Source organism: Rattus rattus, chromosome 7 (genome assembly GCF_011064425.1).
Source record: "Rattus rattus isolate New Zealand chromosome 7, Rrattus_CSIRO_v1, whole genome shotgun sequence".
NCBI lineage: Eukaryota > Metazoa > Chordata > Mammalia > Rodentia > Muridae > Rattus > Rattus rattus.
In genome coordinates, this window is record NC_046160.1 from 70,950,155 (window position 1) to 70,972,699 (window position 22,545).

At 42.4% G+C, this 22,545-nt stretch overlaps 2 protein-coding genes across 2 annotated transcripts in view; one reads left to right on the forward strand and one right to left on the reverse strand.

Annotated features, from left to right (window-relative positions):
* Ttc6 (tetratricopeptide repeat domain 6) overlaps positions 1 to 22,545 on the forward strand; it is a 207,907-nt gene that overhangs the window by 7,816 nt on the left and 177,546 nt on the right. Inside the window, exon 2 of the mRNA XM_032907781.1 lies at positions 21,324 to 22,253. Coding sequence (XP_032763672.1) covers positions 21,339 to 22,253 — 915 coding nt within the window. The 5' untranslated portion in view covers positions 21,324 to 21,338. The remainder of the gene's footprint in view (positions 1 to 21,323; positions 22,254 to 22,545) is intronic.
* On the reverse strand, positions 17,993 to 18,340 carry LOC116906091 (elongin-C-like). Its single transcript, XM_032909107.1, has one exon. It carries the CDS (start codon positions 18,338 to 18,340, stop codon positions 17,993 to 17,995), a length of 348 nt encoding a protein of 115 aa, XP_032764998.1.

Below are 22,545 nucleotides of genomic sequence, written 5' to 3' on the forward strand. Positions count from 1 at the left end.
ACGGTGGATCCTTCAAACGCTAAAGATTATAAGTATTACCTTGTGTGTACAAAAGGCTTAGTGGGGTCCTAAAGCTTAATTAAGAGAAACAATACAGTGTGTGGAAAGAACAAATCGCAAGAGGGTCTCCTCAGACATGGGCTCATCTGCTGGGGGGGGAGCCTCATGAATGATTAACCCCTCCCACTGAGGGAATTTAGAAAGGCTGGAGTTCACTTGTGGATGGAGGGGCTCTCATGAATAATGTCACAAATTTCAGGCAGTGCTTGGGTGGGCTGAGAGGGTCCTGTGTGCAGGCTCTAATACGTTTTTTGACTTCTGCTTCTCTGAGTAATCGGAATGGGGACAGATAAAATATTTCCTTTGCTGGAGAATAGACAAACAACACATCTTCAAAGTTTATTACTTTTTCTTGGGTTGGTACTGGGGGAGGTGAATAGAAGACACTGGGCCACCACACTAAAGTCTCCGGCAGTGATCGCTGGTTAAATGCAGGTTCTGTTTTTACAGCTTACTTGGGGAGAGCTGTTAGTTTTTCTAAGCACAAACCGGGCATTCGTTCTCAAAGTTCAATGTTTAGGCTACAAAGCCCGTACAACTGTCTTACATACCTACCTTCAGAAAAAGGATGGTTCTGACCTCAAACTCAGTAAAATTCTCACTGCATTACCATGCTTGGAACCCAGCTAATCAAAGCCCTTTGGAGGACTGCAGTGTAAGGGGAAGGCTAGAAGTTAGCTCCTACCTCCAAGAAAAATAAACCCGCAATTCCCAGCCAAATACACCTGCTTACGTGTATCTTTTCTTTTCAATGGGTTGCTTTACTCAGACCTTTCCCTCTGCTTGGTGCTTGCTATTTTTATCTTACCTAAGAACACTGAGATCAGACCAGGCGCCAGACTTCTGAGGCACCCTGGGGAAGAGGTGGCTGGCCTGTGAAGGTCTGTTTTCAGAACCACCTCCAGAGTTCAAGAGCTAGGGAAGGACCGGTTACCATAGAGTAAGAGTGGTGACCACTGTTGTTGGAGAAGACTAGAGGCAGTCAGTCTAGGGTGGACCTTGGGGAGCAGAAATTGTCTCACAATATATGCATTTATTTCCGTGGGGGTGGGGAGGATAGTAGTAGAGGAAATGTTTGCACAGAGATTCTTCTGGATGTTACCCCAGGAAGCTGACCCTAAAGGGGGATGCTGTGTGCTTTTCCTGCCTTTTGGGTTCCCAGTTGGACTTGGCCAATGAGGGGTGATGGTTACTTCTGTGGCTTTGTCCTTCTGTCCTCTCCCTACTGAAAAGCCTCTCTATCAGCTTAGCGCTCCTTGTGCTCTGTTAACCCCCTAATGTGATACTCTTTGGTGTTTGTGGTTATTGGGTGACCCTTTCTAATTCCATCCACAGTCATACAAAGAATTATTTGACTCTCTTTCCACCCTCCCACACCCCATACTACATTTTTCCCTTGGGGCAGCCCACTGTTTATTCTGCAGAATAAATAAATAGATAGGTAAATAAATAAATGAATGATTGAAGCGGTCTTCATTTATGTCCTGTGCCATCATCCTTTTAGTACTATAATTGAGCATAGAGTTTCTGTTCCTTTTACTGTCTTGAGGTGGAGGCATGGAGTTTCTAGGGTGGTTGTGCTTTTGAAGGCAAGTCTGCCTCTGGGTCTAGCATCAGAGAAAATTTGGGGATAATCTGCTCTATACTCATTACTTGAATTTGGTGAAATGCATTTTATGCCTTCCCTGAAACAATTAGAGCCAAAACCAAATATTAATAGTATCCAAGATTGTTTTGACCTTGGCTGAACTGACCTTGCTAGGATTGAGACTTCCGCTAAGTTGTAGTAATATAACCAGACTGAACCAAGTCCAGCGTATGGGAAATGCTTACTTATTTACGTGTTGAGAAAGACCTAGCATCTTTCGCTTCTTCATTTTCACAATATTTACTTCCACCTAGAGTTCAATTTTTTTCAGATGCATGACTTGATAAGAATTCAGTATTAACTAATGCTAGGTTGGTGACATTATGCTTCCCCTCCTAACCACCCACTCCAAACTCAACGCCCTGGCATTACCCGAGTCTTCACAGGACCAAGGGCTTTTCCTCCTATTGACGCTGGACAATGCCATCCTCTGCCACATATGTGGCTGGAGTCATGGGTCCCCCCACGTGTACTCAATGGTTTAGTCCCTGGGAGCTTTGGTGGGCTCTGGCTGGTTGATATTGTTGTTGTTCCTATGGGGTTGCAAACCCCTTCAGCACCTTCAGTCTTTTCTCTACTCCATTGGGGTCCCCTTGTTCAGTCCAATGGCTAGCTGCAACCATCCTCATCTGTATTAGTAGGGCTCTGGCAGAGCCTCTCAGGAGACACCCATTTCTGGCTCCTGTCAGCAATAGTGACTGTGTTTGGTGGCAGCATATGGGATGGATCCCCAGGTGGGGCAGTCTCTGGATGACCTTTTCTTCAGTCCTTGCTCCACTCTTTGTCCCTGTATTTCCTCCCTTGAGTATTTGTTCTCCCTTCTAAGAAGGAATGAAGCATCCACATTTTGGTCTTCCTTCTTCTTGAGCTTCATATGATCCGTTAATTTTTTCTTAGATATTCCAAGCTTCTGGGCTAATATCCACTCATCAGTGAGTGAATACCACGGGTGTTCTTTTGTGACTGGGTTACCTCACTCAGGATGATATTTTCTAGTTCCGTTCATTTGACTAAGAATTTCATGTAGTTATTGTTTTTGATAGCTGAGTAGTACTCCACTGTGTAGATGTACCACATTTTCTGTATCCATTACTCCGTTGAAGGGCATCTGGGTTTTTTCCTGATTCTGGCTATTATAAATAAGGCTGCTATGAACATAATGGAGCATGTGTCCTTGTTATATGTTGGAATATCTTTTGGCTGTATGCCCAGGAATGGTATAGCTGGGTCCTCAGGTAGTACTATTTTTCTGAGGAATCTCCAGACTGATTTCCAGAGTGATTGTACCAGCTTGCAATCCTACCAACAATGAAGGAGTGTTCCTATTTCTCCACATCCTTGCCAGCTTCTGGTGCCACCTGAATTTTTGATCTTAGCCATTTTGAATGGTGTGAGGTGGTATCTCAGGGATATTTTGATTTGCATTTCCCTGATGAACATTTCTTTAGGTTCTCAGCCGTTTGATATTCCTCAGCCGAGAATTCTTTGTTTAACTCTGTACCCCATTTTTAATAGGGTTATCTGGCTCTCTGGAGTCTAACTTCCTGAGTTCTTTGTATATATTGGATATACTCTCTATTGGATTAGCTCTCTATCGGATGTAGGATTGGTAAAGATCTTTGCCCAATCTGTTGGTTGCCATTTTGTCCTATTGACAGTGTCCTTTGCAATTTTATGAGGTCCCATTTGTCAATTGTTGATCTTAGAGCATAAGCCATTGGTGTTCTGCTCAGGAAAATTTCCCCTGTGCCTATGTGTTCGAGGTTCTTCCCCACTTTCTCTTCTTTAGTTTCAGTGTATCTGGTTTTATGTGGAGGTCTTCAATCCATTTGGACTTGAGCTTTGTACAAGGAGATAAGACTGGGTAAATTTGCATTCTTCTACATGCTGACCTCCATTTGAACCAGCACCATTTGTTGGAAATGCCATCTTTTTTCCACTGGGTGGTTTTAGCTTCTTTGTCAAAGATCAAGTGACCATAGGTATGTGAGTTCATTTCTGGGTCTTCAATTCTATTCCATTGATCTACCTGCCTATCTCTGTTCCAATACCATGCAGTTTTTACAACTATTGCTCTGTAATATTGCTTGAGGTCAGGGATGCTAATTCCCCCAGAAGTCCTTTTATTGTTGAGAATAGCTTTTGCTACCTTGGTTTTTTGCTTTTCCAATGAATTTACAAATTTCTCCTTCTAATTCTATGAAGAATTGAGTTGGAATTTTGATGGGGATTGCATTGAATCTGTAGATTGCTTTTGGCAAGATGGCCATTTTTACTGTATTAATCCTGCCCATCCATGAGCATGGGAGATCTTTCCATCTTCTGAGATCTTCTTCAATTTCTTTCTTCAGAGACTTGAAATTCTTATCATACAGATCTTTCACTTGCTTGGTTAAAGTCACATCGAGGTATTTTATATTATTTGGGACTATTATGAGGGGTGTCATTTCCCTAATTTCTTTCTCAGCCTGTTGTGTAGAGGAAAGCTACTGATTTGTTTGAGTTAATTTTATACCCAGCCACTTTGCTGAAGTTGTTTATCAGGCTTAGTAGTTCTCTGGTGGAACTTTTGGGGTCACTTAAGTATACTATATCATCTGCAAATAGTGATATTTTGACTCTTCTTTTTCAATTTGTAAATTGATGTGTTCCTGGATTCTATTTGCGAGAATTTTATTGAGTATTTTTGCACCAATATTCATGAGGGAAATTGGTCTGAGGTTCTCTTTCTTGTAGGGTCTTTGTGTGGTTTAGGTATAAGCACAATTGTGGCTTCGAAGAAAGAATTGGGTAGTGTTTCTTCTGTTTCTAATTTGTGGAATAGTTAGAAGAGTATTGGTATGAAGTCTTCTATGAAGGTCTGATAGATTCTTCACTAAACCCATCTGGTTCTGGGCTGTTTTTGGTTGGGAGACTTTTAATGAGTGCTTCTATTTCTTTTGGAGTTATGGGACTGTTTAGATGGTTTATCTGATCCTGATTTAACTTTGGTACCTGGTATCTGTCTAGTAAATTGTCCATTTCCTCCAGATTTTCCAGGTTTGTTGAAATAGGCTTTTGTAGTAGGATTTGTTAATTTTTTGAATTTTCTCAGTTTCTGTTGTTATGTCTCCCTTTTTATTTCTGATTTTGTTAATTTGGATACTGTCTTTGTGCCCTCTGGTTAGTCTGGTTAAGGGTTTATCTATCTTATTGATTTTTTTCAGAGGGCCACCTCCTGGTTTTGTTGATTTTTTTTTTTTGGTATAGTTCTTTTTGTTTCTACTAGGTTGATTTCATTCCTGAGTTTGATTATTTCCTGTTGTCTATTCCTTTTAAGTAAATTTGCTTCTTTTTGTTTTAGATTTTTCAGGTGTGCTATCAAGCTGTTAGTGTATGCTCTCTTCAATTTCGTTTTGGAGGCACTCAGAGCTATGAGTCTTCCTCTTGGCACTGCTTTCATTGCATTCCATAAGTTTGGATGTTGTACCTTATTTTTCATTAAAATCTAAAAAGTCATTAATTCCTTTCTTTATTTCTTCCTTGACCAAGTTATTAGCAATAGATCATTGTTCAACTTTCATGTGTATGTGGGCTTTCTGTTGTTTTTGTTGTTATTGAAGACCAGCCTTCGTCCATGTTGATCGGATAGAATGTATGGAATTATTTCAATCTCTTTGTATCTATTGGGTCCTGTTTTGTGTCCAATTATATGGTTAATTTTGCAGACGGTACCATGAAGTACTGAGAAGGTATATTCTCTTGTTTTAGGATGAAATGTTCTATAGATCTCTGTATTTAGTTTATAACATCTGTTAGTTTCTCTATGTCTCTGTTTAGTTTCTGTTTCCATGATCTGTCCATTGATGAAAGTGATGTGTTGAAGTCTCCTACTATTATTGTGTGAGATGCAATGTGGTCTTTGAGCTTTAGTAAAGTTTCTTTTATGAATGTGGGTACCCTTGCATTTGGAGAATAGATGTTCATAACTGAGAGTTCATCTTGACAGATTTTTCCTTTGATGAGTATGAAGTGTTTTTCCTTATCCTTTTTGATAACTTTTGGTTGAAAGTCAATTTTATTTAATATTAGAGTGGCTACTCCAGCTTGTTTCTTGGGACCAGTTGCTTGGAAAATTCTTTCTCAGTCTTTTACTCTGAGGTGGTGTCTGTCTTTGTCACTGAGGTGCATTTCCTGTATGCAGTAACATGCTGGGTCCTGTTTACCTATCTGGTCTGTTAGTTTATGTCTTTTTTATTAGGGAATTGAGTCCATTGATGTTAAGAGATATTAAAGAATAGCGACTCTTTCCTGTTATTTTTGTTGTTAGAGATGGAATTGTGTGTGTGTGTGTGTGTGTGTGTGTGTGTGTGTGTGTGTGTGTTCTTCTTTTGGGCTTGTTGAAAGATTACTTTCTTGTTTTTTCTAGGATGTAGTTTCCCTCCTTGTGTTGGAGTTTTCCCTCTATTATCCTTTGTAGGTCTGGATTTGTGGAAAGATATTGTGTAAATTTGTTTTTGTCATGGAATATCTTGGTTTCTCCATTTATGTTAATTGATAGTTTTGCTGGATATAGTAGCCTGGGCTGGCATTTGTGTTCTCTTAGGGTCTGTATCACATCTGTCCAGGATTTTCTGGCTTTCATAGTCTCTGTTGAGAAGTCTGGTGTAGTTCTGATAGGTCTGCCTTTATATGTTACCTGACCCCTTTCCCTTATTGCTTCTTAATATTCTTTCTTTGTTTTGAGTATTTGGTGTTTTGACTATTATGTGATGGGAGGAATTCTGTTTGGATTTCTGTAGGCTTCTTGAATGTTCATGGGCATCTCTTTCTTTAGGTTAGGGAAGTTTTCTTGTATAATTTTCTTGAAGATATTTACTGGCTCTTTATGTTGGGCATCTTTGTTCTCTTCTATACCTATTATTCTTAGGTTTGGTCTTCTCATTGTGTCCTAGATTTCCTGGATTTTTTGGGTTAGGAACTTTTTGCTTTTTGCATTGTCTTTAAGTATTGTGTCAATATTTTCTATGGTATCTTCTGTCCCTGAGATTCTCTCTTCAATCTCTTGTATTCTGGTAGTACTACTTATATCTATGACTCCTGATCTCTTTCCTAGGTTTGCTATCTTCAGGGTTGTCTCCCTCTGTGATTTCTTTATTGTTTCTATATTCATTTTTAGATCCTGGATGGTTTGTTCAATTCCTTCATCTATTTGGTTGCTTTTTCCTGTAATTTTTTAAGGGTATTTTGTGTTTCCTCTTTAAGGGCTTCTATGTGTTTACCTGTGTTGTCCTGCATTTCTTTAAGGAAGTTATTTATGTCCATCTTAAAGTCCTTTAAAATCACCATGAGATGGGATTTTAAATCAGAATCTTGCTCTTCCAATGTGTTAGAGTATCCAGTATTTGCTTTGGTGGAGAACTGGTCTCTGAAGAGGACAAGTAATCTTGGTTTCTGTTTCTTACGCTCTTGTGCTTGCCTCTTGTCCTCTGGTTATCTCTGATGTTAGTTGGTCTTGCAGTCTCTTACTGGAACTTGTTCCTCCTGTGAGCCTGTGATCTTAGGTGAGAGCACTCCTTGGAGACCAGCTCTCTAGGGCAGGTTTTGGGTCTGAGAGCTGTGGGACAGCCCCAGCTCTGGGTGAAAATGGAGACCTGAAGGATCCTGTCCTAGGCCGCCCTGCGGCTCCCTCACCCCACGTGCTCCTGGTGGGTCTCTCCTTGGACAGTCAATGGAGAGAAAGAAGTATCCCACCTGTGGGCTGTGGGCTTAGGAATGAGAGCCCTCCTGGGATATCAGCTCTGTCAGGGCAGGTTTTGTGTCCGAGAGCTGTGGGATAGCCCCAGCTCTGGGCACAGATGGAGACTGGAAGTCTATTTAAAACCTCTTAAATTTATAACTTTTTGCCTCTCTCTCTCTCTCTCTCTCTCTCTCTCTCTCTCTCTCTCTCTCTCTCTCTCTCTGTATCATGTGGATCTTCATACCCACAGGGATCAGAAGAGGCCATCAGATGCCACCCTCCCACATCAATCACTACTCAGGAAAATGCCCTATAGGCTGTAGGCAGTGCTATCTCTTGGAGGTGTTTTTCTCAGCTGAGCCTTTCTCCTCACCAGTGACTCTAGCTTGTGCCAAGTAGGTATAAAACTAGGCAGCACAGTGACTATGCTGGCTTTTTTGTGGTTATTTGTAATAAATCATCTGAGTGTGCATCTGTAAGTGGCATAGTTTATGCTGATCTGGAATTTGAGCTCTATATAATGGACTCAGATAACATGGGGCACTCTGTCTGGCTTCTTTGCCCCATATCGCGTGTGTAGGAAATTCTGTTGATGCCCCTCCCAATGTGGAGCATGATTCATTTCCTTTGTATAAGCTTGATTTATGACCGCACATTTTTGTGAATTTTGCTTTTGATGAACCTTTGGGTTGTTTTTCAATTTTAGCCAGATAGACAAAATGGCTGTTTTTTTTTTTTTTTAAATTTGAATATAAATGTTTACAATTTGCTTCTTTCTTAAAAATCTATATATTTTTGTTTGTGTCTCTTGCTGTACTTAGCAGAGCTGGTGGATATTAAGTATGTGTACATTCAACTTTAATAGATAAGGCCAATTATTGTTTCTTAGATCACCTCAGAAAAACTGAATGTTGCAGACTTTAAGATGATTCTGTATGTTCCAGAAGCTTGACTCTCATGCTGAAGAGTTCACATGTCTTTCGAGCTGAGCTCATGGTAGGTAACATGCAGCACACTGACAGGCAATGTAGACGTTCTCCTTTAAAAACAAATGATTGTGTGTCTGTATAAAGAAAGGTGTTATAAATGGTTCATTAAGCTGGGTGGTTGGCCATTCTAGGAAAAGCAGCTGCTGTAGATGATGTGTGACCAGGCTGCCTCTTGGGACCCGTTTCCACCATCCACTGAACTGAGACCCCTCATGAAGGGTTTAAGCGGCTGGAACCAGGGCCTGGAACTGATTTCTGGACACTAAGTCTTAGGCAATCCTCTGTGACAGGGGTTGGGAGTGGAGCATGTGACCGTCTCATGTGTTGGAACCGGAACTTCCTCGAGGTGAGGCTTGTTGCTGGGCAACAAGGGAGCCGGTCCTTTCTTTCCTATTTAGCTGGTTGAGCCTGCCTGGGCCTCCTTGGGTGTTGCCAGTCTCTGGGGTATCTGGTCCATCATCATCAGCTGGGAGAAGTCCTGGGCCTCCTGAATCAGGCAGGTAAGCAGAGGCCGTGGATGGGGTGCAGGTAACTTCTTTTGGACTCTAGTAAGACTCTGACAATTGGCTGAGCCAGTGTTCCCGCTCTTTCATCCACTTTGGTGGGTTTCAGTTTCACAAAAGTCGTATCAAATCAGGGATAACACTGAGAAGTGATTGAGGCCGGAGTAGTCCATGGGTTTCTGTAGTCTGTAAGCTTGAGCTAAAGGAAAATTTCTGAGTAGGAACGAGCATGGATTGAAGGGGAGCTAGAAAACCGCCAATAGAGGTAGGTAGACTAGGCTTCGGGGAATTGGGTAAAGGGGGCATAGATGGAAACGAGGGTGAGGAATTAAGATAGCTCTGGGGAGGGTAGAAGCTCAGAGTGGAGGGAACTAATGTCATCACTGACCATCTCGGCCACCCTGGGCCAGGACAGCTAGTATCGGACAAGCCTTAACCGCTGTTAGGTGAGAATGTGCAATGGAGTCTGTTTAATTTCAGAATTGAGAGCTGTTGGTCTTGAGTTTGGGAGTAAATGAGATACTATGAGCTTACTGTAAGGGTTATTTGCTACTGAAGACTTCAGACAAAGTAAATCCTTTTGCAGATTTCGTGTAGATGAACTTAAGGAGATAGTCATTTTTTTTTTTTAAGCATTCAGATATCGATGTTTACCATTTGCTCTTCCTGTTCACACCTTTGAGTAGTGGTCTGATTTATAAGCAGTAAACTGCACCAAGGTACAGTCTACTCACTGTAGAATCTGCACAGGTATACATTTTAAGGAATTTTGATAGATATTCACTTTTGAAACAACTGCTACAATCAAGATAACTGAATCTTTGCTCCTTTCCTCTCACTCTGCCATTCGCAACTGCCCTCACCTCTCTACCACCTGGCAGCCACTGAGGTCTGCTTGTGACATTACAGAGGCAGCTGTGTGCTCTACAGTTTTAAGTAGATAGTATGTACACTTTTGTCTGGCTTCATTTACTCAGGCTGGTGGGTTGCCAAGGCCCTTTTCCAAATTACTGAGTTTACTGTAGTAATGTGGGTTTTGTTTCTTTGTGCTTGTGTTTATGACAGGGTCTCACTGTATAGCCTGGACTAACCTGACTGTGACCCCCTGTCTTTGTCTCCCAAGAGCAGGCTTTGCAGGCATGTTTCATCATGCTTGACCCTGTAGTAAATTTTGAAACTGGATACAGTAAACTGTCTAGATTTGTCTTTCCTTTTGAAATTATTTGGATGATTTTAGGGTATTTGAAAATATTTTAGAACCACCTTGTTATTTCTGTTAAAAACATCTGCTGGGTTTTTTTTTTTTTCTTTGCGGTCCGTAGATAACAAACCAATAACTCCAGAGACCTTAACTGGGGAAAGTTTGATAACTATTATCAGAATAGGTGGCTGATGGCCAAACATTTCTAGTCTAATATCAAAACAAAATAGAAACTGTTTCAAAACAGAACAGAAAAGGAAAAACAAAAAACAAAAAACAAAAAACTGGAGTCCTTCCTGGAGGGGTTGGTATAGTCTCAGGAGTTCTCCCTTCCTAAAGACAGGAAGTGAACAACTTCAGAAATTCTTTACTCTCATAATAGACATTTTAAAGAGAGGAAAGAAAAGAAAATGAGGGAAGAAAGGAGACAGTTTGGGCTATAAATGAAAAAAAAAAAACAACCACCCTCTCTCTCAACATTCTGCCTGAGTAGCAGCAAGATGCCATTAAAAGGCAATCAAGCAAATAAACAGAGCCACAGTGAGAAACTATTTTAACAAATCCATATTGGTCCCAGGCCCCCAGTGAACCGCACTCTTAGGAAACCCAGAGCAAATGTCACTATTACATGCTAAAGCCTGACCAGAATATCTCTAACTTATGGGGAGGAAACTGTGCAGAGCTAGCATCTTGTGGAGAATGTGGGTACAGGTTCCTGGTTGTACACCTGACACCAGAAAGGGTTGCCCAGAAAATAGTGGTACAGATTTTCATTTTAAATCTGTAAAGAAAGATAGTGCCAGCATTTGTGACCTAGCCTTGCAAAGGACCACTTACCATGTTGAACAACATTCACAACCCTGTATGTTGAGGGACACCCAGGAAATATCTGTGCAGAAGACTGCCCAGGAGTGTGACAGGCATCCAGGAGCCACAGAAGGAACAGGAGGGGCTGTGGCTGCAAGGAGCAGCAAGGAGGCAGACCTTTCAGACTCTGTCCCTCCACCCAGCTCTCCCTACTGTGCAGTAATTCATCTTCTATGTAGTATTCATTGCTAGTGTTATTGGCCAGCTCTCTCCTGTCCTGTTCTCCTCATCCCCACTCTTCCTTACCTTATCATTATTCACACATTCATTCTTTCCTTCCCCACTTTGATAAAGTTTTCACCAGAGCATGAGCTCACTTTGTCTGTGGTGTCCACAGTCTCAGATGTCTCAGAGCTGGGATTGTTTGAAGCTATTTGATTGCATTTCCAAACCTCCCACTCATTATTCGACCTTCAGTCAAAGTTGCCTCATCTTTCACTCTTTTTTCCCTATTGTTATTTTATGCCTTCTTTTTATTTTTCTCCCATTCTCTCTACTCACGGGTCTCAGTCTTTTTTCCTTCACACTCGTACTTTAGGACAGTGGTTCTCAATCTTCCCAATGCTGAATGACAACACCCGCAACCATGAAGTTATTTCATTGCTATTTCATAAGTAATTTCCCTGTGTTGTGAATTGGAATGTCAGTGTCTGTGTTTTCTGAGGGTCTTAGGTGGTCCCCCAAAGATGTTTCAACCCACAGGTTGAAGCCACTGCCTTAGGCCCTTATTGTGCAAGGCTCTGTCATTCTTCCTTGACTTCTTAAAATGATGAGTGCTTAAGAGTGGGGAGTGAAGTAACAGGATTTTTTATGGAGGCTCCAAATTTTGATAGTATTCTACTCTTAGGGGAGTACTAGGAATGGAGTCTGGTATCCTAGTCTGTCTTCCTGACATAGGATGACAGAGACAGAGAAGGCTTCAACCTTACCTCAACATGATATGTCTTGAACATTGCCAAGGTAATCTGACTGCTCCAGAAATTACCCATCCCATTAAGTAGCCTCCTGATGAAAGAATGCAATCCCAGACAAGGAACTGAAAGACTGATTATAAATATATTCAAAGAAACAGAAAAGGACACAGACTCCTAAATAAATCCCGAGATAACAAAAAAGGCTGAAGGAAATAAGGAGGCCAATATAGGATATGAAAGTAGAATTCAATAAAGAGATGGAAATAGTAAAACAAACAAACTGGAAATGAAAAATTCAAGAAGTTAAATAAAAACCTCTGACTCTAGGGGAAGACAGACTCTCGGGCTTGAAAACAATACATGGGAGGTGGAGCACTCGGTTAACTATGAAGAGAACTTCATAAAACTACATGAATGAAACATGTGAGATCTGTAAGGCACCATGAAAATCAACCTGTGATTCATGCCTTGTGATTCTTTCTAAGGAGATTTGACTTCATGCCTACGCACTCCAGGTAGGGCACTGTAGACCAAAGAAATGTTTCTACTGCAGTTTTGCCTAGTGAGCCGGTGAGTTTATCAGGGTCACTTACAGGAAAACTGATGACTCAAGGGCAGCTGAGTCACCCAGAAGCCTATTCTGCATGGGCAATGACCCATGAAGGCTGCATCCCTGGGGCTCCCTGTGCAACTCACAGGCAGTGGAAGGGTCCTTCTCTGTCAGGTGTTACTACATATATCACAGGAGCCTTGGGACTTTGCAATTTCCATCAGTTCTGAGACCTGTACGCTTCTGTTTACTTCCTAAGTCTTACGAACTTCTTTTCTTTCCTCTAAGAGGGAACATTACAACTTGGATGAAATTGCTACACAGTACACTGACGTAGCAGAACAATAACCTCATGTTAAAGGCTTAGAAAACATTTTCAATAAAAAATTAACATTGTTTATTGAACATTGCCCAGATCTAGAGGAAAAGATATCTATTCAGGCAGCATGTAGAAAATGTAGTAGACAAGACCAGAAAAGAGCCCTCCCACATAATACTAAGATTAAAATGATAAATACAAGGAACAAAGAAAATATACCCAAGCTTTCAAGTGAGAAACAACAAGTCATATATGAAGTATGAGGCAGGGGAGAGATCATATTCATAAGAGATTTCTCATCAGAAACATTGATTTTCAAGCTCAGGAAGAAAACAACAGCCAACCCAGCCTACTATAGCCAACACAACTGTCATAATTTAAGGAGTAATACAAAAATCCAAAGGAAAAAAAAGGAAAAGAAATTCATGACCCTTAAGTTAACTCTATGGAATATACGTGAAAGAAGCCTCCTTTCTGAAAGAAAGGTAAACACTTGTATCTATGACGCTAAAGAACAAACTGTGTTCCGGCAGCAGGTAAGCAAACGATGGAAATAAAAACACCAACTACTACAAATCAACAGAATGACAAGAAACATATTACACATGTTTCAAAACCAAGTCTGAATATCAGTGATGTCCATTCTCCGCTGAAAAGACACAGAGCTGCAGATTAGTTTAAAAGACAGGATTCCTCTATTCATGTCTCCAGGAAATGGGCCTCACCACGTAAGGCAGATGCAGCCTTATGTTGAAAGATAGAACATGTGTTTCAAGCAAATGGAACGAGGAAGCAAGCAGGTGTCACTGTTCTAATATCGGATAACACAGTCTTCAAATGCAAGTGGTGTATTTCAACTGTCAACCAAGATACCTAGCAAGGTTATTTTAATGGAGAAATTTACGGGTAAATAAGATATTTGAGGACAAATATAAGTTAATGCACCAATAAGTTAGTGCTGGAAATTATTAAAGGAACAGCACCCACAGAATAAAAAATTTCATCCACAAGAATACAGGTTAGAGTTTTAAGAATACTTTGTTAGAGTATCCTAACAACCATGACCAAAAGCAAGTTGGGAGGAAAGGATTCATCTGACTTACACTTCCATATCACAGTTTATCAGCAAAGAAAATCAGGATGAGAACTCAAATAGACAGGGTTGTGGAGACAAGATCTGATGCAGAAACCATGGAGAAGTACTGCTTACTGGCTTGCTCATGGTTGCTCAGTCTGCTCTCTTATAGAATCCAGGACTACCAGCCCAGGGATAGCACCACCCACAGTGGACTTGTCCCTTCCCCATCAATCGCTAATTAAGAAGACACTCTACATGCCTACAGTCTGATCTTAACATGAAACTAGCCAAAACAACAGGAAAGAATGCATTTCTTGAAGGGAAGAGATCAACAGAGAACTAGGAAAGAATCTGTCATCTTCAGTGTCACAACTACAAAAATCCTACATCAGCAGGAGAGAGAGAGAGAAGATCTAATAGGCAAGTGGACCAGAGAAATGACCAACAAAATCACCAGAAAGCACAAACCATTATCAATAATAACCTAAAGTATAAATTGTCTTAACTCACCAACTATATACACAGGATGGCTGGCTGACTGGATAAAAAAGATCCAATTACCTTTGTTACCAAGAAACTCACAAAACCAGGAAAGACACCCATAATGTGAGGGTCAGAGTTGGAAGTAAACCCACCAAGCAAATGGAACCTGCAAATATGATGGATAACCATTCTCATAACTGATAAAGTAGACTTCAAACCAAAGCCAGTCAGATGATACATGAAGGTCACTACATATTAATAAAGGGACAGTTCATCCAGAGAATATATCTATGATAAATATATATCAAATCTCGGGCACCCTGGCTTCATAAAGCACACAGCAAAAGATATAAAAGACCATATTGGCCCTGATGCAATAATACAGAGAGACCTCAGCACACACCACTCTCACATCTAGCTAGAACTTTCAAACTAAATATCAACAAGGAAGCATCAAAACTAAATTGACATGCCACACACAGAGCATCCCCACTTCTGGTAGAGAATACACATTCTTAGCAGTGCTTAGAACCTTCTCTAAAATTAGTCAAGTTATTACCCACAAATGGTCTAATTGTGGTACTTTCCTCATCTTATCATACAAATTAAAGGATAAATCAGTAAATAGCAAGACTAACCCCAGAAAATACATAAACCCTAACCTTGGTGTACTACCTGGTTTTGTGTGTCAACTTGACACAAGCTGGAGTTATCACAGAGAAAGAAGCCTCAGTTGAGGAAATGCCTCCATGAGACCCAGCTGTAAGGCATTTTCTTAATTAGTGATCAAGAGGGGAGGGCTCAGCCCATTGTGGGTGGTGCCATCCCTGGGCTGGTAGTCTTGGGTTCTATAAGAGAGCAAGCTGAAAAAGCCAGAGGAAGCAAGCTGGTAATATCCCTCCATGGCCTCTGCATCAGCTCTTGCTTCCTGCCCTGCTTGAGTTCCAATCTTGACTACCTTTGGTGATGAACAGCAAGGTGAATGTGTAAGATGAATAAACCCTTTCCAACCCAACTTGCTTCTTGGTCCTGATGTTTTCTGCAAGAATAGAAACCCTGGGGTGTTCAAGCCTTGGTGTCTGCTGAACCATCTCACTGCCCTTCATGTATGGTGTGTGTGCGCACATGCAAACGTGTTTTAAATTTGATTTTAAGAGTTGGTCTGTTTTCATGAAAGCTTCAAGTATTATGGAAAATGTAGAAATAAGGAAAAAGTTATCTCATTCTTAGAATTATTCATATGTTAGAATATATTCTATTAGATCTTCATGGAAATTCTGATCAAAGCACAAATACGTCTTCTTTTTCCCACTGATTTTCAAAAGCAAACATTGTTTTCAAACAATTTTTATTTTTCTTGTTGGAGATGGAGGTTTTGCCAGCTGAGAGAAGTTGTCCATGGGCTCAGACGTTTCTGATGGAACTTTAGTAGACGTTCATTACAAGTTGGCGTTGACATGAATTTAGGAAATAGAGATGATTCCCAGCTATGGGCCTAAGAGAGCCTGAATCCTGAATCCTCTTCTTAGTTGCTTCTCCCATCCGGCACCCTCGCTGTATTAGAGAGGATAACCGTGCTGTGTGCTGGGGCTTTGGCCCATTGCCAGTGTATCTTTGTGAGGAGCTAGGCCTAACATGCTCAACTCCTTTGCTTGTGCTTCAGGGTTTCATGCAGCCTGGGCCCAGGTCATCTGGGGAGTGCTTGGTGTAATTTTACTTCACTTAGAGTCTGGAGCACAAAACTGAGTGTGGGATCACATACCTGTAAACCCAGTGCTTGGCAAGCAGAGGCAGGAGGATCACCAGAAAGCCAGCCTATATACACAGCAACTTCCAGGCTGCTTAGGGCTGTATTGCAAGAGCTTTTCTCAAAGGGAAAAGAACCAAAACCCACCACCACCCCTGCTGCAGCTGCCTCAGCCTCTGCCTCCACCTCCGCCTCCACCTCCGCCTCCACCTCCGCCTCTGCCTCTGCCTCCGCTAACAAAACCAACCAACTAACCATCACCAGCATCACTGCCAACAACAACAAAAACCAACCAACCAACCATCCAACCAACCTCCCCCAACTCCCCACCCTACCACCTCCCCTACCACCCCCACCTCCTCACTCTTCTTCCCCAACCCCCTTCCTCACCCCCCCCATCCTCACCACCACGATCACCACCACCACAACCACCATCACCACGAGCAGACCACAGTTATGGAGCACACTCTGGCTTTTCTGTTCCAATAGGAGAAGTGAAAATAGTCTTAAGAACCAGAGATCAGCTTGCTTGCGTCAAAGTATAGAGTTCACACAGGAAGCACTCTGGGAACCTGTTGCACCTAGACAGTCTAACTAGTTCTGGCCAGAGTTTCTTCCTAATAACTCACCTGGCCTGGTGGGAAAGGAGCAAAGGCTAGACGCTGGCTCTCCTCCTGCCTTCTGCTGTGAACTTCCGGTAAAAGAGACAGGAAAAGGGATGCACTTTCAGATGTGGAAAGAACAGGACAATGAAATCATTGCTTGTTTTCCAAAGATTTTAAGCACACCCTGTGTCCCACCTCAAACTGCAGTAGTAGACTTGTCTAGCATGGATTATGAGCAGAAAATTCAACCCCTTCCTGCATTTCTTAATTGGGGACAACTGTATTACTTTTCTCCAAACTGGAACCAGCCTGTCTATGTAAATTGCCCCCAAGAAAGAGAAAGTGTACTAATTTCCCAGGAGGCTGAACCTTTCAAAAGTGATTTCCTTACTTGGTGCTGTTAGGAGTGGGTGGGGAGATACAGGCAGCACACTCGGATAATCTGACTGATGAACCTTAGGACAATCCCCAACCTGAATGCCAGACTGGAAGCCCCTGTCCATTTAACCTGTAAATCCTAACTCCTATTGGTTCATTTTTTTTTTTTTTGCCATTAAAAAAAGAACCTTCTCTATTCAGATTTCAAGGAACTGTACATAGCAGTGTTAAACAATGGGCATTTGTTTAAATTTCAGGAACAAACTAAGCGCCCAGAGGTTGGGAAGGGCACTCAGAACAGGAACTCAGAAGAGGAGTGCTTTGGGAGTGTGAAGCCAGGGTGTCACCGGGTATCACAGCACCTTCCTCTGTGCCTCCTGCCACTTCATACTTTTCAGCCACTTGCAGCTGGTGACCCTCTGAGCACACGGTCACCTGTGCAAACAATAAGAGCAGAAGGACTGTGAGGAGTTTTTAAAGGAGGGGACTTCCTTAATCCTCTAGAACATTTCTAATACTCATGTGTTACGGGTTAGGCAAGAGACAACAGATAGTTTTTATTCCCTTCCACACCCTTCCCCACCCCTCACCCCCCATTTTGAGGCAGGGTCTCATTATGTAGAGCAGGTTGGCCTAAAATTCAACAGAGATGTGCCTGCCTCTGCCTCCCAGGAACTGGGATCAAAGGTATGTGCCACCACACCTTTTAATTTTTTTTGTTTTTTAAACTGGCATTATTTATTTATTTTTTTGGTTTGTGAAACTTCCTTAATTTGTTGATGTAGCAAACAAATTTCAACTCTAGTATGCAAATGACAGAAGGAATCTGCTTCAACAACTAACTTTAGAGTTCAATTTCATACAGGCAACACGCCATATGTGAAAAATTACTAACTGAGCTACAGGTACTGAGTTTACTATAATTTATAATTTATTTTATTTGACAATCTAGGAAGTTTATGTCCATCAGCAGTTCCAGGGCAATTTCAGGTGCAATTGGGAATTCGGGAATTTCAGTGGAGCTGTTAGTATAGCGGGCCTTGTAGGTAAAATACATGCACGCTTTGGATAGCGCATGTGAAGGGATCTCTCTAAAACTGACCTCACTGGTTTCATTCTCCACAAACTGACCTGGATCACACAACATGGCCTTTATTGTTCCTGATGTTAATGCATGTTCTCTTTTTACAATAAATTCATGACCGTCAGAAGATATTAATTTCACACACATGGCATCAGGGCCTTCACGGCCACCATAGGTTTTCTCCTCTCCATCCATTATGTTCTTATATAATTCTATTTGAACCCAAAGGACCTTACTAGTTTCCTGGTAAGGCTGAGACGCAGTTTGCTAGTAACTTGCGTCTGAAGGAAGTGCCCACCTTTAAATTTTTACTTCTTGATATGAGCCTCTAGTGTACATAGAATTGAACTATCTATAGGACTAGTCATTGGTGGAACTGGGTACAGAAAGAAGGCATAGTAGTTTCCAGAGGAGAGCTCTGTCCTGCTGCAAAGGTCTTCAGTTTAGGAATCAGCAGGGTGTGTCTCAGAAATGGATAAACAGGTCCATTTTTTTCATAGTTTGCAAGGTAGACGGTAAATGACTTCTACTAGGAAAACAACTATTTTGTATATTGACATGACTCTAATCAATACAGGTAGTGGTAAGCAAATAAATATTTAATTATTACATATCTTAAGTAGATCTTGACTTAACTTTCGGTAAATCAAGGCACAATTCTTTCCCAAGTAGTCAGCCAATGGCCCAGGCATGATTTATTGAACAATTTTTCCATCCTTCTGTCATAAATCAAATTCTGCCTTCATAATGTTCATCAATCAAATTTCTGCCTTTATAATATACTTCATAACTTCTCAAACAACTCTTTCTCAGTCTACCTACTGATTCCATCAGCAGTGTTTGAGTTCTGGAGGAGTCTGTGCAAATCTTAGTTATCCTGGCACATCCCCCGCCCCCCAAAAAGGGCAGGTGTAGCTCCTTCCTTTTCTTCTCTCATAGCGTTTAGCAATCCCATTTATTATTTCAAACAATTAAAACATTTGAAATACCATTGTTAGATTTTTTGTGGAACATGAAATCACTCCGGTGTCTTGAAACTACCTGATATAACTGAGGTGACTGTTTATCATCAAGGAACGGTGGCTGCCTAGTCACATTTTATGCCTCTCAATTAAAAAAAATTCATATGGTGTTCGTCTTTGAACTACCAGGAAGACTCAGCATTATGTTTTCAATGGGAGCATTTTCTGTATCTGTGCATCTTTAGATTCAAGTCCTTTGGAGAACACTTACATTCTGAATAGTTCCTTAGGACTGGAGTTCTCTAGCTGAACAGTCAAACCTGTAAAATCCAATGACTTCAGAGGCTGTTTCTCTCATTGCTCTTCAATGAGCCTTGGCTTTGCTGCTTGTTTAAACACTGTTGCTGCATTTCTGTAAGTTGGCTTGTTTGTAGACAAGGGCTCTGTGTCGCTGGTAGTCCTCTGTCTCCCCACCGTCCTGGCTGTGCCTCCTGGGTGGTGGCAGAACAGGTGCCTGCCACCAGGCTGCCTTTAAAATCACTGCTCCGATTCACTGTTTTCTGTTTTTATTTTCATAGCTTTAGTTCTGTGCCTCTAGCCACTCCTCTTGGCTTTTGGGGTGCACTCCTTTTTCTGACTCCCTTACTCTCCCTCCTTCCAGCACTCACAGGTAAGCACCCCAGTCTCTCAGGGGTCTTCCTCTGCAGGCAGGTTCCTCCTAGCTCTCAGTAGTGATCTCAGCCCTTTCAGGACAAGGGCCTACTGAAAAATGGAAATCGGCCTTTAAAACTTACAGTAAATACACTACGAGAAAGGTACCTTATTAGTCATTTGAAAATGCCCATTTGGGTGAATAACACCTTTTATTATGCGTCTTGAGTATAGCCAAACTTCAGTGAAATGGTGCAAGGTCCTCCTTTATGTTTCAGCTAGGATGAAACCCAGATTCACGGTCATGTTTGGAGAGTCACTTCCTACTGAGCTACTGTCCTAAACTATCACAGTGTCAGATTTCTGAATGAGCTTTTAGTTGTTCCCATTTACTTTTTTTTTGATCTTTCATTTTCCAGGTAGGATACTGCTGTGTAGCCTTGACTTAGTATATAGGTCAGCCATGTCTCAAAACTGTCCCGATCCTCCTGCCTCTACCTACTCAAGGGCTAGGAATACAGGCTTACACACTACACCCAGATCCCACTTCTTCCGAGTTGTTACCATGTCATGTCTGCTTTCTTTCTGCTTGTAGCGATTACAGGCTTCAGGCTGAAGCTGCAGAGCTTCTTGGTCCCCCATTCCATTATCCTTGGTATAATGCCATCCCCAAGGCTTTGTGAGTAAGCCCGAGTCCCTGCCTAGAGGCTGGCCTCCTCTCTCCCTTGCTGCACTATACCACAGTTCAGGTGGAGTAGTAAGCAGAGTAGCTGGGTGAGGGATGGGGACACAGGAAGACACTGGGACCGTGGGGAGAAGCAAGGGGTAACAGCCGCTATATGCCCAGGGCAGAGATCTGATCCTTATGTTACCAGAGCCCCCACTTTCTCTCCCAAGAGAAATTTGTATGTGTTAAGGTCCCGATTTAAACTTGTTTTAATTTTACATTTTGAGAAACTTCCAAATTATTGAAAAGCATGTTTGCTGGCCCAGCCCAAGCCGCGGGGCACGGAGGTACGGTTGGAGATCCCTATTCTCTATGATCTCCACTTCCTTAGCTTTTCGTGCCTACACCTCTGGGAGTCTTGCTTGGTTGGAAATGGGGCACAACACTGCAGTCCAAAGCAATGTTAAAATAGGTCCCAAGGGGCTTAGAAATTATCACTGAAAAAAAAAAATAGCTGGTTTAGAGTAGTAGTTCTCAGCCTTCCTAATCTGCCACCTTTTAATACAGTTCCTCATGTTGTGGTGACCCCATCCATAATATTTTTCTCCTTGCTACTTTGTAATTGTAATTTTGCTATTGTTATAAATAGTAATGTAAATATCCGTATTTTCTTATGGTCTCAGATGAGCCGTGTGCAAGGCTCTTTTGTCCCCAGAGTGGTGTTGATATATAGAAGGGTGGCAACTTACTGGTTTATAGAGGGCTTTCATGGATCATGGGAAAGGACGTAGACACGATACATTCTATCCCGAGACACTTTGCAGAACTGGAATTTTATTAACCTAAGTTTTGTTAAATATATATTTTAATATATAATTGGGGGGGGCATGTTTTACAGGTCCAGTTCGTCAAGATGTCCACCATCCCAAAGCACTTCGGACTGACAGCCAGAGATGAATCGTTCATGTTCAAAGAGCTTGAGAAAATTCGCCAGAAGACCAAGAAGGATTATGAGCAATTGAGGCAGAAGTTGGCCGCCAGGTCGGTTTTGGATGCAGGTTCTGAGGATGATCTCCAGGACCAGGAGGCGGAAGAACGTCCGGGCACAGCAGGCAGCAGTTCGATGAAGAAGAGGCACGTGTCCTGGGCAGCCAAGTCTCCGTCGTCCGCTAAGCCATCCTCAGCCAAGCTGTCGTCTAGGGTGCTGAGCGGGGAGCGCCCCGTTGCGGCCGACCTGCAGGGGGCGCCGCACAGCGCGCGAGGCAGCCCTGGGAAGCCTCAGCCATTCCGCCCGCGGGAATTCTACCTGCGGAGCTCCGCGTTCCGGCGGTACCCGCCCTGCAAGGAGGCGCCGGCCATCGCCCCGCAGTTTGGCACTGCCCGATCCGTGTTTCTGCTGAGGCCGCGCTCGCGTCGGAGGAAGCTGCGCGGGAAGCCCCGGGAGGTGCCCGTGGCCAAGCGCGTGTCCAAGAGCCCCTCGCACGGATCGCCCTTGATCGACATGTCCTCCTCCCGGTACAGACACGCCAGCTCCCTATCCAGCCTGAGCAGTGAAGCCGAGGAAAACGCGCGTTTGCGCAGGCTGCGGATCCGCACCCACTTCCAGCGAGAGATCATGCGGTGGCATCACAAGGCCTCGTCCAGATCCGGGCGTGAGGGGAGCTCCACGAGCCAGGGAACAGGATCTTTCCAGGGGACACGCTACTTGCCCATGAACATAGAGGAGATCATCGCCTCTCTGCAGTCTGAAGCCCAACAGGCCTCAGACCAGACCATCAAGGAGCTCATACAGAGCATCCTGGGCCAGAACTACGACATCTCAATGGAAGTAGGTGAACTAGACTAGTGCTTCTGGGTGTATAGACTATTGGATATTTTCCATACATGTAGCACACATATATGTATACATTTAGTGCATGTATGTATGCATGCATGAATGCACACATAACATTTCATTGTGCGTATTTCAGTCTATATGATGAGACGACGAGTCCCAAGGTGTTATGGAAGGTCTTTGCTTCTTATTTGAATTTTGAATGTTTGTATTTGTCTTTGTGGGGTTGGTTTTACATTGCTTTTAGCGTCAAAAATGGATTCAAAGAACATTTGCTGACTACCAG

Excerpts from the sequence above, each read along its gene's own strand:
- LOC116906091 (XM_032909107.1), bottom strand. The coding sequence starts at position 18,340 with ATGGATGGAGAGGAGAAAACCTATGGTGGCCGTGAAGGCCCTGATGCC.